Consider the following 19,371-nt stretch of genomic DNA (forward strand, 5'->3'; position numbering starts at 1 on the left):
CCCGCCCACTCCCTAAATGCACGGAGTGCTTCACCGCCCCTCCTCGCCCCTCCCCACCCTTTTTTATTTTCTATTTATTTTTAACCAAGAGAAAAAAAAACTAGTTAATAATAATATTATAATTAATAAAAAAAATACATAAACATTACATTAAAAACTTACATAAACATTACAATATACTAAAATTATTACATAATATTACTAAAATTATTAAAAACATAACATAAACCTAAGACTCGGAATAGTCCGAGTCCACGGTACTGTCGCCATCGTCACGATAAATGTAACGATAGGGTTCAGGAGACCCGGGTCGCCAGGTTGGGGAGACACGTACTCCTCATCCGGGTCAGAATAATAATCTACATGTCGTCCACCAACGACATGGCCTTGCGAGAATAACGTGTGGTCAAGTGTAGCTTTCAAAGTGTTAAAGGCAGCGTTAAGCTGATAAATAATGTGGTTTAGCCGGTCGATTTTTTGGTGAAGGTATAAAACATACTCAGCTTCGGCAGTGTTTCGAGCCACAAGAGATTGAATTCGATTGATTTCGACCTGGTAAGTCGCCTTTCAGTCAATTACATCCCGAAGGATGGTGTTCACTTCAGAACGGTGTTTGTCGTCGTTGAGCATATAGGCTTGCATCGCCATCTTAATTTGCCTTAGGTCCATGATATGCGTTGTGTGTGTGTGTTGGATATTTTGGTTGGTTAGTTAATGTTTGATTTGTTGTGGAGAAAAAAAAAAGTTACAGAAACTTAAAAATGGAAGAATGGGAAAAAGAAGAAGAAAGAAATAGAATGTAATGTTCAAATCGCATGTGAGCCCCGTTTTGTTTTCTTTCTTTTTTTTTATAATGTAATGGTCGGATGGGTTGCGAGACGGAGGCAGGGAGCGTGGTAGCCATGCCGGTCACGACCCAACCGGTACCGGTACCACGGAGCGGTGTTCCCCCGGTACTGGACCGATACTGGTGTGGTGCCAACCCACTCCGTCCACCCTTAGGAATAAGAAGAAAAAAAAGTCGGTTGATCAGTGAGATTTCAATTTCATCACTTATCTAAGACAGTTGTTTGGTAATGGTAGGAAAGAAAGAATCAATAGAAATTAATATTTGTGCTATATATACTTGTTTAATTAAAACGCCCCTACAACAAGTTAACAACCACTGTTATTCTTTAGGTAAATTAATAAAATCAAAGTAGTATATATGTAAATAACTAATTAACAAATTAAAATGAAAGAAAAAGCATTGGTATGTACGTCCCAACGATTGCTAATGACCAATCTCTATTGGTTGTTGGCCGGAGTTGTCCAATTAATAACTTATTCTATCGGTCCTAACGATTTTGATGCATAACTAAAAGAGGCCGGTCTTCAATTCTGATTAACAACCGGAACCAAAGAATTAAAAGCATATATAATTAAGGGGGATTGAAACCTTCAAGTTAAGTAAAACTCAAGTTTCATCATTACACATTTGCTTAAAATCGAAGTCTTCATTTGTTAATTGAAATACGTATAAACGTATCATCTTAATTGTAGCTAGAATACTTCAATCTGACCACAAGTCTTTACCGACATTTATATAACGTACGATCATAGTCATGGAAACTTGTTTTGACATGTTGATTAATTAGTATCACAACCACCACTACTAAATATTATTAGACAAATGGTACCATAAGATTGATGGCTTCAAACTAATGCATTATATGTATATGGAGGAGACAATTAATCTCTACTTTTTAAAACATCAAACGATTATAGTAGTTATTTAAAACTAGCTAGTTACAATACGTGATATATGGAGTCGACAGAATCTAGCAATCGTAGAAGACTATACATATATATATGTTTCAATTCCTTCTAACATTCACTATGGTGGGTAGTGGTCTAAACTGTCTAGATTTTTTCCTTGTATATTGTAAGTGATCGATCATAGTGTATGTTTCTAAAGAAAACTCATATATATATATAGTTTGTTTGTATTTTGTACACTTTATATTGAATGTAACATAAATAAAAGAGTGTTTAGAAACAAAAGGAAATGTAAGACATTTCATGAGTATTTGGAATTGATGAATTGTGATGTTGGAAAAAGAAATGATAAGGGATAAGACTTTTTGATATAAAAGTTTGAGCGGTTGCATGTGCAACTGAGTGTAAGTATGGACCATACCGCTTACGTTACGACTCACTCACTCACTATTTAGTGCCCCCCATTTCCACAGTTTCTGCACTTTTCAACGCCACATATATTTCCCCACAACTTTACGTTACTCATATGATCATCATGTGTGTGTATATATATATATATATATTGCAAGATAATTAAATAAATGCATAAAAATTTGTTATGTTATTCTTATACCATGTTCAATTAATATTATCCAATCGTTGAATATATAGAAGTCGTATAATGTAATGTATGAACTAATTTTTATGTTATCTGAATCACTTGCTTATCTTATAATATTATGCATACAACATTAAGTGTTGATCACAAACAAAATATTCTGCATAGATAATAAACAGTCAAAAGTTATTATATATATGTGCGTCTCTAAAAATAATATTTGTTCAAAAACTATCGATTCTTTGTGAATATTAGTTTGTCAAGTTGAGTATATATCTAAGAATAACATGAAAAGATACATTGCTTTAAAAAATGATTAAATAGAACAACAATTAGTAAAATCTGATTACATGAGTTACAAAATCCTACAATGAATTGATCAAGTTAACTATTTTTTTTCTTCCTTCTTAGGGATTCTAATTAAATGAAATAAATCCTCAGAAAATGGATTGTTTCTTCTCAGATGACTAATTAAACTTAATTGCTAATACGTAAAACTGGTTCGGGCTAATTAATTTCATGACCCATTTAACATTAGATCATGTGCATGTAATTTGGACCGATTTGTCGATGAATCAAGTAATCATCATTGCCGTTGCATCCTTCGAATTTTGAGTTATGGCTAATCAATTGTTGTTGTTGTGAGTTCCGGAGCTCCATCTGTCTACGGAGCTCCATGACCTTACGATGTGAGTTTGAGTGCTTAGCGGGTACAAATGTGGGGCTGGCAGCGGGTCGGTATTCTGGTACTAACCGACCCGACTTGAAACGAACACCACATGCGTTACATAATGTTTTTGGGCCCATTGGGCCCCTACGCCACTGAGGTGTCTTATCTGAACCACAATGTAAGCATCTCCGAACCGAATTCTCTGTCGTCGCCGCTTTAGCCTGATTAACTTCAGCTGAAGTCGGGGACGTTTTGAGTAACAAAAGGCGTGACGACCAATCACAAGGAGCGGCGCGAGAGCGTTTGCTACGAACTTTCCCGGGTACTAAAACGTCATTTTGAAATATGGGTGAGATGTTTCTGTTTGGCCATAACAAGGTTTTTTGTCGGAATTCATTAGTTGTGTCGGATGATGAAGTGTCGGTTGTGGTCAACGGTTGGTTTGCGGCGGAGATTAGTTGTAGATTATACAAATCGTCGCTCGAAAATGATTCCTCGGTGAAACTCGATAGCCATTCTAGCTCCGCTAATTCGTCATACTGCATAATTCAATTAGTACATTCAATTTCATTAGTTTTTAACGTACATTATTGACAATGCCCAATTACGTAATTGGGTCGGGTTTGTCTATATAACAAACCGGACAATTTTTTTAGCAACAAAATTATCCGTAAAAACAAATGGCTTGCATAAATTATTGTTTCTTAAAAACACTATGTAAAAGTGTATATATAACCATTGCACCCACCGACATATGTGGTTATATTTTGAAATAAAATTAAAAAATTTATGCATGTCTAAACATATTAAAACAGACTTGGCTTTCTTTATTGAGTAACGTACCGGAAGAGAAAGTTCACCACCCGAGAATTGAGAGTCGGAGAGGCTATACGAGCTTATATTGCTAGATAAATGAGGTTCACCCGAGACGGGTGAATTTGAGCTAGAAAAATCGGCCGAGTCAAAGACCTCACTCATTACGAAATCTTCGTCGTTAGGGAAGTCGACAAGCAAGTCATCAACTGTAAATTGGTTAGCACTGGAGAGAAATTCGGTTTGTTTTTGTTGCTCAGAGTAACATTCTACGGCACCAAAGTAACTTCCCATGAATGCTTCTTGTTGTTTTTTTGAGGTTGTTTTTTTTGGGGGATATAATTGGAGAGATAATTTGGGAGAAAGTTGATGTAGGGGTGTTGGTGTTGGGATGGTATTTGAGGAGTGGAGAATGAGGGGTGTGAATTGTAAAATTTTTGATTTTATTTTATAAACAATAAAATGAAAGCATCTTTAGGTAGCTTAAAAATATTTAAAATAGAATCTAATTGCTCTACTCACTTGCTACTTCTGTAAAGTTGTTTCCCATTCTCATATTTTCTTCAATTTAATCTCACTTTGATTGATATACATACTATGCTTTCTCTTTTTCTTTTTTCTTTTCTATCTTTTCCTTTTTCTTTTATATTTCACATGGTTTTTATTTTTAATATCTATCTTCATTTATATCCCATTTTTTATACCATGATTTCAATATCAAATTTGATAGATCATGAATAATCCACAATTTTATACAAAATAAAACACATTTCTATAAATCAACACAATATCTCATTAATTTCTAGATTGTATTTTAAAATAACCTAAGGAATTTAAAAATGTGAGATTTTCTCTAGAGGAAACCAAGCTAAATATTAGCCAAACTATCATAAATTTAGCAAGCAGATGGTGATCATTTAGCTTAATCCGACTACCATAAAACAAGTAAATGGATGTTGAAGTTTAATCACCATTTAGCTCAATACTCAGATACAGCCATATGTTGTGACAACTTAATTATTTTAACTTAGCACAAATTTAGTATTATTCTGAGTTCACAAATATCATATGTCTAAATTATTAATTTTGTTTTTGAGTTTTTTAGAAAACTATTATGACGTCGTTTTTTCCCCAACATCATGTTAATTACGAACATCTTTAATGAAATAAATATATTAAAATTGTTCCAAAAAAAATACTTTCATCATCATCTCAACGTACACTATCTAGTCCTCCTAAAAGAAATTATACAAGCAAAGTGTGTCATTGTAATTATATCAATTATATATTTTTATAAGCAAAGTGGAAGCCAAGTATATAGTTGAAAATGTGTTAACAATAGTATTAATAAGATTATATGTTAAGGAATATATAATAGGAAGAAGAATATAGCTAGGATGGATGGGTGGTCAATTAAATGGTAGGATAAAGAAAATGCCAAAGCATCCACCCTTGGGCTAGTTCCTCCAATCACCAATGGTTATGGTCCACCGGGTGAGCTGTAATTGCGCTCATTTTCTTCTTGTAACAGCAATTTACATTCTCCATTTGTCAACATCAAACGCGTTACATCGTTATCTAAGTTGGAACCTACCGAAACAATACTCGTTCATTCACCAATTTTATTTTACATTTTCACCCATTGTAGATCAAGTTGCTATATATGAGATGTTTATCTCTGTAAGATAGTGGAGTTTTAACATTAACAAGTTGACTTTGGTTTAACAATTGGACCAAATTTGATAGTCATAAGTTGGGTAAAAATCTACTACTAATTAAGAGGAGTTAGTTCAGTTGGCTAAATCCATTCAATGAGTTTCATTGAGCTTAATTTGAATATAAAACTTAATAAGACAAGTAGCTTAATAATAAAAGTTGAAAAGATATTTGAATTAATCATCACCTATTATGAAAGGATGACCGAAACATTTTTATTATAACTACTGTTAAAAGAAAATAATAAATAAATAAATAAACAAAATAAAATCTTATAAACTCTTACATGCATTGAATATCTATGTGTCAAATATTTCGACGAATTATATACGTTTTCTCAACACAAATTGAAGAAATCTTTTTAGTAACCCGAACAAAAACCTTTTCGAGCAAATGGGCAAATTGGCAAAAGCCTATATTAATTTGTTGTGATGTTGATGTAGGCTTTTAGAAAGAATATATAGCGGGTGAAAAGTGAAGGGCAAAAAGGTTTAATGGTGAAATGATAGGATGAAAAATGAAATATAATTTTGATGGGTTAAAAGATCGGGACCGTTGATTTTGTTAAATTGAGCTGTAAGCGTCGTGAAGTAACGTGAACATGCATAGTGTAGTAAGTAATTAAGTAGACACACATTGACATTATTTACGATTAATTATTAAACAAAAAATACACATTTCCCAATAACTATGGATCCGGCTGTAATATTGGACGATCATGGATTCATAATTCTTCTAATTAATCTAAAGTCCAAACAAAAACATTAATATAACCTCACATGTCTCTTGTGTAATTGCAAAAGTTTAATTGCCTATGTACCATGTTGGCATGTTGCCGCGACTTCCATGTAAACCAATGAAACCTCCTTCGATATTGTTGCACCTACCTCTTGACTTTAACCTCCCTATATATATATGTATGTACTAAATATCTAAACCGACAATTTACATTGATCAATTTTACGACCAATCAATACGAGGGAAGATAAGTAATGTAACACAATAATTAAAATTGAGCACATAGTAATTAAACAATTTGTATCGCGTGTTTTCAACATCTAGATAATCTATTTTTATGTATTAAATTTTATAACATTTGGCTTTGCTTGATATGAAATAATTGTAACTTTTTGTTCAAACATATATTGATGATGGGGAACAAGCAAATATGACCAATTGACCATATCCGTTGTATCTCAAAACCCAAGTCATTTTTGAAACAGACAAGAGGATATCATGTTATTGTTATTACTCGTATTGTTCTACATAGAAGTAAGAGATGAATAAAGAATTTCTTTTTTTTTTTATATTACACACAAAATAAAAAATTAAAAATAGAAGAAAAACTACAACAATATTGCATTAATATGTAAATAAAGAATAAACTAAACCTTTCTTGTGATTACCGAAGTTGATGGATCCCAACTAGATTAAACCTAGCTTGTTAGAAAGAGCAGAGTTAACTAGTATAAACTTAAAAGTATTTGCTTAATAAAACATTAAATAGTATGGACTGTCATATTAAAAAATGTTATAAATAAATCTTTATATTTGATAAATATACATATATACTCCTGAATTTTACATAATCTTTTACTGATATAAATATGTTTTACCTAAGATAGGTACTGCATGTTTTACTTAAGTTTTTTAAAATATTATATATAAACACAATATCTATAATATAATTAAAAGAACAAGTTGGGGTACATTTAACACCCCTAAAATCTCTTTTTAAGTTTAATACTCTCTTCTAGTTGCTCTATAATTTTATATTAATATTTGATAAAAAGTCTCATTAATTTACACTTTTTTATGTCATCCAATTTAAAAATATATTAGATTATACTTTTATAAATTATAAATATTAATAAATTCTTTTCCTTTCTATCTTTAATAAACAAATCAAGTTATATAAATTTCTCAACAAAAAAACATACGTTTTTTTTACATTATTTTAATTTTATTTTTGGTATCTTGTTCGTGTTTATTTATTTTTTGATATTTGTTATGTTATTTTCATTTTTCATTTTTTTTAGTTTAGTTTGTTGTCAATTATAGTTTGATTATGACATTTTTTTTCTACTACCAAAGAGTTTATTATTTTAAATTTGTTTTGTTCATGTTTTGTTATTTTTTACCTGTTTTGTTTTTTATTATTTTGATATTTACCTTTGATATATATATTTTGAGATTATTCATCCATCAGAAGGCTTGAAAACTAGTATATATATATATATATATGGGAATATAAGGCTGTTAGGTACCTAAAATTAGACTCCGAACACTCACATATTAATTTTTTAAACCATAAAAATCATGGAGACCCAAACATTTATTCATTAAACAATATATAATAATATATTAATATATGAGGGATTACACATCTAAACTTAACTGCGAACAATCTTTAATTCTCTTTTCTCATAATCCTGATAGAATTAAGGTAAATGATAATGGGATCCGACTAACCACGTGACAAAGGTGAGGGCTTGTTGTCAGCCGTCATGTGATAGTGTTTTTATAATGAAAGTTTTCCTCTCTCAATTATTGGACATTACTATTCTTAACCTTTTAAAACCACTCTTTAGTTATATCTTTTCATTAATGTAGTCACCATAACATGACACTTAATACTGCGAGAAATGATATTGATACAACACATTTCTACTATCTATAACAATACTTACATCATGCAGTTGTATTCTGTGTATAAAAATTTATACATTCGTTGTTGATAACAAAATTCTGTTGTAGAAATATCACTTCCCTAATACTATAGAGGAAAATGATATTTTTACTATACACTTTAACCATCTACAACTATTTCTGCATGTTACAATTATACACAACAAAATAAATTTTGTACTTTTATTGTAGATGTCTAAAACTTATTTTATGAATATCATTCTCTTGTTATAAAGTATAAACTAATGCACTAGATTAAGGATATACACATACTTAAAAGCATGATTTAAGATAGATGAAATAAAAAGGTAAAAGAAAGGTGAGTGAAAGATGAACCTTGAGTGAAAGTGAATGCATAGGTAAAAATGGGATTTGGTGACACCACTATAGGATGAAAGAGGAAATGGTGGTCGGATTTATCTTTTTTACATATTTGTTTTGCTTGTTTTATTTTGATTGTGACATCGTAGAGGGCGGATTATATTAGAGTATTAAATTTGAAAATGAGAATTTAAAGGGCAAAAAGGAAGTGAAAATGTTGAGAAGATAAAACTGACGTGACATAAAAATTGTATGTAAAAAATGAATTGTTAGTAAAACTCTAACGGATTCCACCCCTTCATCACTTCTTTGGTTTTCTACCTAAGGTTGAGGCACAAGAAAGAGACCGTACTAATACGGTTCTAAAAACCGAGACCTTTGGTACCGGTTTAATACCAGTTTTATTATTTAGTTTTAACTCCCACCATTTATAAATATCATAATCCGGGCTTTGAAGGGATAAGGAAAGGGAAGAAAAGAAAAATGGTCACTCCTTTTAGGAATATAGCTCGTTCATTCACTTGCTCATACGAACGAAAAAATTTGAGCTAAAAAACAAGTCTAAATAACTTTAAAAGTTTTCTCATTATTGTTTGAGATGATCTTCATGCTTGTTTTTACTTTTACTTAACTAACGATCTTGATTCTTAAGTTAGTGGTTTACAAGGTTCAACATTGAAAAACTTTTTTTTTTTTTAAAGTATATTACATATCGAACCTCAAAAGTGTTCCAATCATGCCAACTAATGGTGCCAACTCTTGATCTATTTCTATACCATAAAACGCTAGTGGTCTTGATATCTTGAAAAATCCTTTCTACAATGATCTCCCGATCTTGAAACCTCTTCTCGTTTCTTGCCTTCCATATGCACCAACATGTGACAAACATCACGCCTTTGAAAATCTTGCATCTTTTTCCTGTTAGGCCAACATGCTTGCTGGTTTCGAAAATATCTTTAACTGAGAAAAAGAAAAATGGGTTTGTTTTACACCATTTGCTAACTCTGAACAATATATCCAGGGCCATATTACATGAGCATAGGAGATGCTCAATTGATTCTTCCTCCTCATCACAAAAGACGCAATCCAGTCTCCCAAAATTAATATTCCTTGAAATGTTGTCATTGTCGGAACTCTATCCATAGAAACCCTCCACATGAAGACATTACATTTTTTTTTGACCCATTTTGATCACTTAAAAATATACCTCCCTCCATAGTCGTTACCACCCCTTAAGAATTCTTTTACCCCTTTGACTGAGAATTCACCATTTTTTTCACCGACCATGTCCATTTGTCCACATGTCGATTCAGAACCACACTGTCCATCATGGTCATTAACGCGTAAAAGGCTAAAACTCAACTTGAGCCACAACGATATCATTTATGATCAAAACAACCTTATTTTAAACTAAAAAATAGTTACATGTACTTCAACTGAGCTTGTTTGACTCATTAAGCTCGATTGTCCTGTTGTACTAGAAATTGCTAAAAGAGTTTTAGTACGTTTGATATTTATTATTGATCTTTCAAGTTCTAACTTATGAAACTAACCTAACATATCATATTGGGATCTTCACCGTGAATGATCCTCCGGTCGAAGCATCTCATGGCACCTAACAGTAACTTTTTATTCCAGCTCAATTACTATATTGCTCAAAATCAATGTAAATGAGCTTAAATAACATGTAAAACTTTGACACGTTTATATTGCTATGCAAATTGATGAAAGTTGGAATTGGAATGTTATCCAGTTGTATTATATGTATATATACTTTAAAATTTCAAAAGTTATATGGAAATTAATGTTTCGGAATTTTTGTATTCAGTCTGTATTATGTTGTGTAGAATAATGGTATGCAATTGAGATTGAGAGGAGTAGCCCGTTCCATGCCTTAGTTTTCGTTCGAAACGCCCCCGGAACGCCCGGTCTCGGCCCCAGGGGCGTTCTACCTCTTAAAAAAGCATTCCGAACGCGTTTTAAATTGGACTTTTGTGGCCAAATGGCCATTGCACCTTGAAATCAACATAATTTCTATTATATTTTTTTTATTTCCATTTCACATTATATATATATTTATATATATATATACACATTCACATATCTAAATACATATCTATTGATCTATATTCATCCTTTCTTCATCTTTTTCTTTCAACAAAATACATATACATATTTTCTTATAAAATCACCATATGGATTACGATGATTCATCTGGATCTTCTAACCGCCCTGACGATTACGAAGAGCGTGTCTATAATGTGATTCTTCGAGTCGCCGAACTAGTTAGACGACGGGTTGCTGACCAACCTGCCCCAATTGTTCACCGAAGAGTACCAGTTGACCATGATCGTATTGAAGCACACAGTGTTTGATGCGTGACTACTTTGGTGATGAACCGCGATACAACGCGAGACTTTTCAGAAAAAGGTTTCGTATGACAAAAAATTTATTTCAACGGATAGTCGGTGATTTGGAGGCTAGGTACCCATATTTTCATACGAGATATGACCGTACTTGGAGAAGAGGGTTCGCCGGGGTACAAAAGTGTACATCTGCAATTCGTCAATTAGCATACGGCGTGAATAGTGATTTTCTTGATGAGTATTTGAAGATGTCCGAGCGAACATCAAGGGAAACATGTCTACAATTTTGTATCGGTAATAATATTTTTACAACGTATATCTATACTTATATATACTTAACTATTTATACAACATATTTATGCTTATATATACATTTGTTAATAAAAGGTATACGGGAAATTTATGGGCCAACGTACATACGGAGACCAACTCTGACCGATCTGCAGCGTATATACGATATTCATGAACAACTTCTTGGTTTTCCTGGTATGATTGGTAGTATTGATTGTATGCATTGACCATGGAAGATGTGTCCGGCGGCATGGCGAGGTACTTACACAAGCGGGCATGTGGGTAGACTGTCATTGATACTCCAGGTTGTAGCATCCAACGATCTCTGGATTTGGAATGCAAGGTTCGCACAATGATATTAATGTGTTCGAAGCATCGCCGATTCTTGAGGAAATTATAAACGGGTCAGCACCCAGTGGTAAGTGTTTAATTATTAATGTCTAATTGTAAATGCTTAATTATTAATGTTTGATTTTTATTTGCAGCATCGTTTTGGGCAAACGGAAACCATTACGAAAAGGGGTACTATTTGGCCTACGACATCAATCCCGAATATGCTACATTCGTGAAGACCTTTTTTGACCCAATTGATGAAAAAAGAAGGCATTTTAAGAAAAAACAAGAGTCGGCACGAAAGGGTATTGAGCGGGCTTTCGGTGTGTTTAAAAAATGATGGAAACTTCTAAAACATCTGGCACTCTATTGGGACAAAAAAGCTATCCAGGATGTTTGTTACGCTTGTATCATTTTACAACATGATCCTGAAGGACGAAAACAAGGGCGTATGCCAAGACTACAACGCCCAAGAACCGAGCCTAAATCCAGATTATTGGAGGCATCTAACTCCAATGAAAGTTCGGATCCAAAATCTGCATGCCGTAAAAAACCGTGAAACCCACAACATGCTAACGACAGATTTGATTGACCATCTTTGGGCGAACACACCACATGACTTCGAGCCTCTAGTCGATCCCTTCGCCGATCTTCGAGATTATGTTAGCACCGCAACGACTCTGATTAGTTTTATTTCGAGTTTTTATGTAATGTTTTTTAGTATGATGTTTTGTTTTTTATTTAATAAAAAGTGTGATGTTTTTTTTTCTTAATAAAAAGTAGTATTTTTTTTTATTTAATAAAAAGTATTATGTTTTTTGTATTTAATAAAAAGTGGTTTCTTTTATTTACAAATCAAAAAAAAGAAAAGGAATGGGGGAATGCCCCTTATGATTAGTAGTGGTCACTTGTCAATAAAGGAGTGGAGGAGGGACATTTCCTTAACTCTCAACTCCTCTTGTTTTGGTTGCGTGACTAGTCCGTGACGATTGTCAGAGAGTCGCCCCACTTTTATATAGAGTTGAGAATATCATAATAAGAAGTATATGCCTTTTCTTTTTAAAATATGTATATTTTCTTTACTGTTGAAAACACAATCTCGTAAGAAGAACTGCACGAATCTGGGAAGAAGGTCCTGGAAGCATAAAATGTGCCAGAGAGGGGCTTGCTTCCGCAGTGATGCACGCTCGAAAAGCACAACCTATACCGAAGCCAGAGCCAAAAAGGGCTTTCCGTAAAAAACACCATTTGAGTTAGCCCAGTATGTATGTATGATGAACTTTGAATCAACCTTTGTCTCATTGGGCCCAATGGGCCGCTGACAATGTTCATGCTGCCTTACAAGTTACAACAAAAAAAGATGTTTAAGTTTTTTTTTTTTTTTTAAAATGAAATAATTGTTTCAGATTTAGGGGTTAACATCTTGGGGGATGTTATATTAATCGCAATAAAGACATTTAAAGTTGATTTTATGTTAATCGCATTAAAAAAAGTGTGTATGTATATAAGAAAAAAAAAAATGACCTCAGTAGCAAAGTTGGATTGGATCATAATATATTCGTGAAACAAGGCCTTTTCAGTTGGGGAGGTGATATTCGTACCATCAGTTTTGATTAATGTACCCCAATATACAAATTGTATAATTGACTGTACAAGCAGTGGCGAACCCAGGAATCTAAATGACCCGTAGCACAATTTATCTAGCTTAGTGGTAAGAAAAACACTTGGTGACCTTAAATTCTCAGGTTCGATCCCCGCTTGGCAAAAAAATAAATCCTTTAAGGTACTCGTTATCGATAAGCCTAGGTCCACAATGAATTTTAATTATGTGAGTTCGATCCTTCGGGGTACCCTAATCATGTGGGGATTATGATGGAGGTATTGTACCGATTTCATATAGATCATACGAGGTGAGTTGATGGCTATTCAATTGTGGTATTGAGCCTAGGGCTCCCTCAATTACCCTTTTTTTTATTATATAACAAAAGATTAACAATAACAACTTGCCTCATGGAAGTTGTTATCTACATTCTTTCATACGATATCGTGCGCGCAATCACATTCTTAGTTGGAATGTTTTCAAGTGTCTCCCTCTCTATACCACAAATCAGACAACCATTCATTAAGTTGTCACCCATTCGATTACGCAAATCTGACTTCACAAGCTTCATTGTCAAAAAGCATCTTTCAACCGTTGCAGTTGCAACGGACAAAACTAAAGTTAGTTTGACTAAAACGGTCGCTAAACTTTAGAATTTGCATATCCAAAACCATGTTTAAATTTTCAACCTCAAAATGATAAATTGACAAATACACAATCACAATTGAGGTAACATAAAAGTGTACAATTAAAATCAAAATTTTTAAAATATCACAATTGACAAATACACAAAATCACTAAATGAGATGCTAAAGTGCTAAAAAATAAACAATTAGAAGTGATTACCCATTTATTTAATAATAAAAAAAGTGATTACTGATTTACTGATGGAGAAAGGGGATAGATTTGAGATATGATATATGGTTATAATTGGACCAAAATTTATAAAAATATTTATAAATTATAATTAAATTAGTGGGTATCTATATCCAACCTTTTTTTTCTTTCTAAATGATGTATAAAAGTATAATTGTTTTTCAATAAGACCGGTATCCTATTTTTTTAAACTCGTAGCACCAATACATATTATAAAAAATTTTAAAAAACTTCACACTTCACGGACGAAACGGACCTGTAGTGTAACACCCCATTCCGGAATGAAATAGGGAATTACATCAAATGCTAAAAGAACAGTAAAATACTAAAAAGGTCTTGAATTACGATAAATAAATAAGTTTCCAAGCAGCCTAGGGTTCAAATCCTCCAACATGATTTATTCTCAAAAGATTAAGAAGGTCTAAAGTTACTAATAATACTGAAATAAAAACGTAATCTCTAAGAGCCTCCAAAGTCTTTGTGTCACTCTCACTCGTCCCATATCACCCCTGATTACCTGCCGCATGGAAAAGAAAAAAAATGCGGCTGAGCCAATTGCTCAGTGCGCGGATGTTGATAACAATAAAGAATAATAATGATATAATGAAATAAGAATAAAGATTTAAATCAAATCATTTTAATTCCGAAAGTCTCCAACAAGTACCACCCTTAACTCCAGAGTAAAATATTTTAAGGCCGAATAAAAAAAAAAGGTTTTGGGTTGTTTTATACCGAGTATCCCTAAATACATATCAATATCCAAAGTGCACACTCCCGGTGCATAATCATAATATCATAAGAAAAGTTAATACACCAGATGCGCGCCTCTGAGTGTACCAGCCTGGAAGGTGTGTATGGCACTACATCACACAACCGCACAATAATCATATAATATAGCCTAGGATGCATCCATACGCCTCCACAAATAATCATAAAGGCTCTCCCACGAGCATAATCACATATCACAATCACATATCATATAACAAAAGTGGAGACGTCGTGGACTGATCACACCGCCACGGATAGTGTCATGCCATTGGTCGCCACAATGACATGCATGTGGTACCTCCACAGGTAGTTAACTCGGTATTCCTAACTCCTGACTACACTAAAGGGTTTCAATAATTCACAAGTTCACAAAAATCCAGCCTTACACCACAAGTATTTTCACAATGCATTAGCTCAAATGAAACAAATATCAAAGCACCATATTTCAACAAGGGTTTTTCTCAAATCAAGGTTTCGAATTTATCAATCTCAAAAATATATTTTAGCTCATGTAAAAGAGAATGAAATAATGAAGTCACAAAGCATTTGAAGAATAAAAAGATATATCCAAAAATCATTTAAGAGTAACGCTGAAAGAAGAAGTACGGGCATCCGTACCTGGACTAGTATTTAAAGCTAGCAACGTCCAAAGGATCCACCACAACGGTTAACACGATCTACATCAAAGAGATTTATTTAGAACCTGGCTGAAGCTGTTACTCCTATTATTTCTTAACACCCCCTCTCCGTTCTCTATTTTACCTTAATAGTGACTAGGAGTATTCCATTGTTATGCTGAGCCAATGAGCCAGATCGGGACTGATGACTAATTATAATGAAACTTGACGACCCGGCCTATTTTAAAGGTATAAATATAGCATCAGGTTATATACTAATCTGCTAGAATATAAGTTTATATATATATATATATATATATATAAGGTGATTATATGTTTCTGTCCAAAATCTGTTCGTTTCCATGTACAGCATATAAGCTCATAAAATAATTTGAAAACTCTTACTATTAGTTACAATAGTTTATAATTGGATACTTTAAAAATGATATATAGGACAGTGCTTCTGGTTAATGAATAAAAACTATTTATAGAACGACCTTGAGCCCTTAAATAAACGTTTATAGCAAGGCGTATAAAATTCAGTAAGTTGCTGATGTATATACGTCTGACCCAACTTCATTGCAGAGCAAATCCTATTTTTGAGTTAAAAGTTAAGCTACAACTAGTTTAGGGGAAAGGTTCATAATCAGTCTCATATATACTTATAAATATACATGACACTTTGGTTCTCTATAACATAGGTATAATGGTTCTGGAGTGTTATTTAAAACTGTCTCCGACAAGACTCTATGAAAACATGATGGTATATAGACATTTGTACTATCTGAAATAAGACCAGCATCTAAACATTCCATCTTTTATTAGAACCATAACCTGCTGTTGCTAATGAAGTACTTAGAGAGATAATACATGTAACCCGACATTTTCTTAGACTATTAGACATATATACATGTATCAGCAGTTAATCTAGTTCATCAAAACATATGCCAGTATACCTTATAACAGAATCAAAACCTGTACTTTAGTGTTACTCAAATTAATAATCAGTCATTGTCTTTTATAATTGTCTTTTATAACACCTGATGGTTTTCGGTATGTAGCTAAGGAAATAAATGCCCCTTGTCATATACTTTTAAACATAATCTTAGTTTCAAGGTTAAGAAAAATGTACAGATACTTATAAAATTTCATGTAGTCACCTTCCTTACCCACATTGTACCTTTACCCGATGACCCGTTAGACGATTACCGACTCGGCTCATATTGGCTCAACCGACATCAAAGTATAATAAGCCTAACATTATTTTTCGTATTGCTACCCGATTAACCTTCCCTCACGACAATTAAATATCACAAGACTCTGCTTTATTAACTACTGTATAATCAGATTATGATCTATGATCTGATGCTGATTCTAAACACGAACTATGATCTTGTAACCATTAACTATAATGCCACAGGTTATATCCGGCCACATGAATCTGACATGCCTAAAGGGACTAGAAGTACGACTAGTAAGAACAGTAGGACACATGATTAATAGACCAGAATGACTGCAGTTATACCTTCAATGATGATATCAAAACCCCGCAAGACGACACTCTCCTTGTAACTCTTAAACCCGCTGATTAACCTACTTGTTGTACTGCCCTTCTCCACTGACCTTGATTTATATTCGAATGGTTAATAAACCGAATGAAACTCTCGAGTCATAATCAGTAAATATTAGTGTACAATTATACTTATATATGGTTCAGGATCTACCTTAACCTATTGCTCACTCCTTCCTCTTCGTTCCCACCCAATAGAGAGCTGTGATGTTATGATTGTTAAGCCGAATAGAGATTAAAGGGTATATAATACCAACTCAGCCCATATTTTCTGATAGAGGACGTGATAAGTGGGGAGTCAGTTAATGGGCTTTAGACACGTTCTAAATATCTGAGTCAAACCCTTTTTCAACTAAATGTATTTATCCTAATTTTATTTATTTATTTCATAGCTATTTTTCTGTTAATATTATTTTAAATAAATCACGGGTTATTATTTGTAGCCCCGGCTACCCCTCGGGTGTATGTAGTGCCGCCCATGTGTACAAGTCAGTATTGCATAATTGTGGTACATCAATCAAAATAAATGGTACAAATATCACTTCCTTTTTAGTTGGGGCTTACACTGCAACGTTTCCTTTGTTTTTAACACTTTAAAGGCATCTTCTTTACAACTAACGAAAATAGTGCGCGTGCGTTGCGGCGGTGTTAGAGATGAAGTGCGGTAGTGGAGATCGAGGGAGGTGGTGGAGAAGGAGGGCGGCAGGTGATGGAAGGTCGATGAGAATGTGTAATGATTAGAGAGATTTGAGGAAATTAAAGGAGGATATAAAGAATTTTATGTTTAAATAGGGATAATTTAAGAAGAAAAAATATGCATAATTTCTTAATCCTAATTCTTTGGGTATAGATATAGAAAAGGTGTCCAAATATGTTCGATGGTAATCCCTCACAATTGAGTCCAAGTTATCACAAGGAAACTTTTAGTAGTAGTATTGAAACAATCCAGCATACGAATATTTCCATTCATATTTATCCATTCATAGATTGTTGTTTGGAAGGACTATCATATAGCAATGAGTAGTTCGGATTATGATTTCTTTGTTCCACTGAATGCAAATTTTCGAATTATTAGTTTTAAAAATCTGACAAAATGTTTATGTTATATAAAGATTTTGTAAAATATCTAAGTCATGTAATGAACTTTCAAATCCCGATTATTGGATGTATCTGACCAATCAAAAACTTACACATGACAGATTATGTGGTTACCATATATACTTAAGTACATCTAATAACCAAGATTTGAAAGTTTATTATATTACATAGACATTTTACGAAATCTTTACATAACATAAACATTTTGTGATATTTAGTTACATCCATAGACTATAATCCAAAAAAAAAAACGAGTTGTGAAATCGGTCACAACCAAAGAGCTCATCGGTTACTACCAACAAATCTTGTTCGTCTTATACATATCAATAAGACATCTACTGATCCACCGTGAAAACTGTTTTTATGCTAGGAAGACATCCATTGTATACCGTCGGATGGCTTCTTTTTCTTTTTATTATTAGTTGTTATACTTTCCTACAAATTAATCATTTTATAATACTCCATTATAAGATGATAAGTTAGTATAGTGGTTTGGAGTTTTTTTGATGACCTATAGGTCCCAGGTTCGAATCCTCATTCCACCAAATTTAAGATATAGGTAGTCCTTCTGTGAGGACGTGACTTGAACATACTCAGGTTCAAGTCTGAAGAGGTTTACCTCTATTAATTGTCGTGTTTTTGGGTGGATTAGAAGGGGGTTTCCCCCTTGGGTATTTGAAATAGACATTTTTACTTCGAAAGAGCTATCTAGTGCGGAACCGGTTAAGATGCTAGACCTACCGCTTTCGAATCGCGACACGAAATTTCCACCAAAATTTACGTTTCAAAAATAATAATCCATGCTTGTTATCATTTTATCCAACATACTTAAAAGAATTACCTCTCGTTTAGACGAATTGTTATATGAGCGAAACAGTTTGTTTGTTTGTAATAAGGGGCTTAAAGATAATTAACTCATGATTACAGAATGACTTTAACCTTTTCTATATGATTGAATCATGATTGGAAATTTAGAAAATTTATGTGACAACTCTTTTTATTATCATTTTATTTTATAACAATACGAGTTTTTTTTTTTGTCAGATGTTCATCGAATACGTAATGGAGACTGGAGAGTGTAGACAATTTTGTCTTAATCAGGTCTATGTTAGAGAGCCCCTTGCGGCCCCACCTAATACCTAGTAAGAGGTAAACCTCATAATAGTTCGTTCAAAGACATGACAACATATCAAGGAAAAACTTCGTCCCTTCTAAACTATCTATACTACTATATAAAACATCCACTCATCCCTCTTTTCTCAATAACTATGTACACTACCATCTTTAA

General features: G+C 33.1%; 1 protein-coding gene and 1 long non-coding RNA gene across 3 annotated transcripts; both read right to left on the reverse strand.

Annotated features, from left to right (window-relative positions):
- Nucleotides 1-2,677: 2,677 nt before the first annotated feature.
- On the reverse strand, nt 2,678-4,215 carry LOC122588839 (GATA transcription factor 12-like). Its single transcript, XM_043761050.1, has 2 exons — nt 3,870-4,215; nt 2,678-3,565 (listed from the first exon to the last, which is right to left on the reverse strand). The coding sequence occupies exons 1-2, from the start codon at nt 4,131-4,133 to the stop codon at nt 2,891-2,893; spliced, it is 939 nt and encodes a 312-aa protein (XP_043616985.1). The 5' UTR covers nt 4,134-4,215; the 3' UTR covers nt 2,678-2,890.
- Nucleotides 4,216-14,353: 10,138 nt separating this feature from the next.
- LOC122590232 lies at nt 14,354-17,252 on the reverse strand. 2 transcript variants are annotated; one of them, XR_006322427.1, is made up of 4 exons: nt 17,140-17,252; nt 16,941-17,033; nt 15,417-15,475; nt 14,354-14,547 (listed from the first exon to the last, which is right to left on the reverse strand). It is a non-coding gene; the product is annotated as an uncharacterized LOC122590232 (long non-coding RNA). The 2 variants fall into 2 exon arrangements; XR_006322426.1 differs by having other exon boundaries at nt 16,941-17,038.
- Nucleotides 17,253-19,371: the final 2,119 nt, after the last annotated feature.

The sequence above is a fragment of the Erigeron canadensis genome, chromosome 2 (genome assembly GCF_010389155.1).
Source record: "Erigeron canadensis isolate Cc75 chromosome 2, C_canadensis_v1, whole genome shotgun sequence".
NCBI lineage: Eukaryota > Viridiplantae > Streptophyta > Magnoliopsida > Asterales > Asteraceae > Erigeron > Erigeron canadensis.

Bases quoted from the DNA above. Each gene is read 5' to 3' on its own strand.
- LOC122588839 (XM_043761050.1), bottom strand. From the start codon at position 4,133: ATGGGAAGTTACTTTGGTGCCGTAGAATGTTACTCTGAGCAACAAAAA. The intron at 3,566-3,869 runs GTACGTTACTCA...TGAATTATGCAG, and splicing joins GTGGTGAACTTTCTCTTCCG to TATGACGAATTAGCGGAGCT.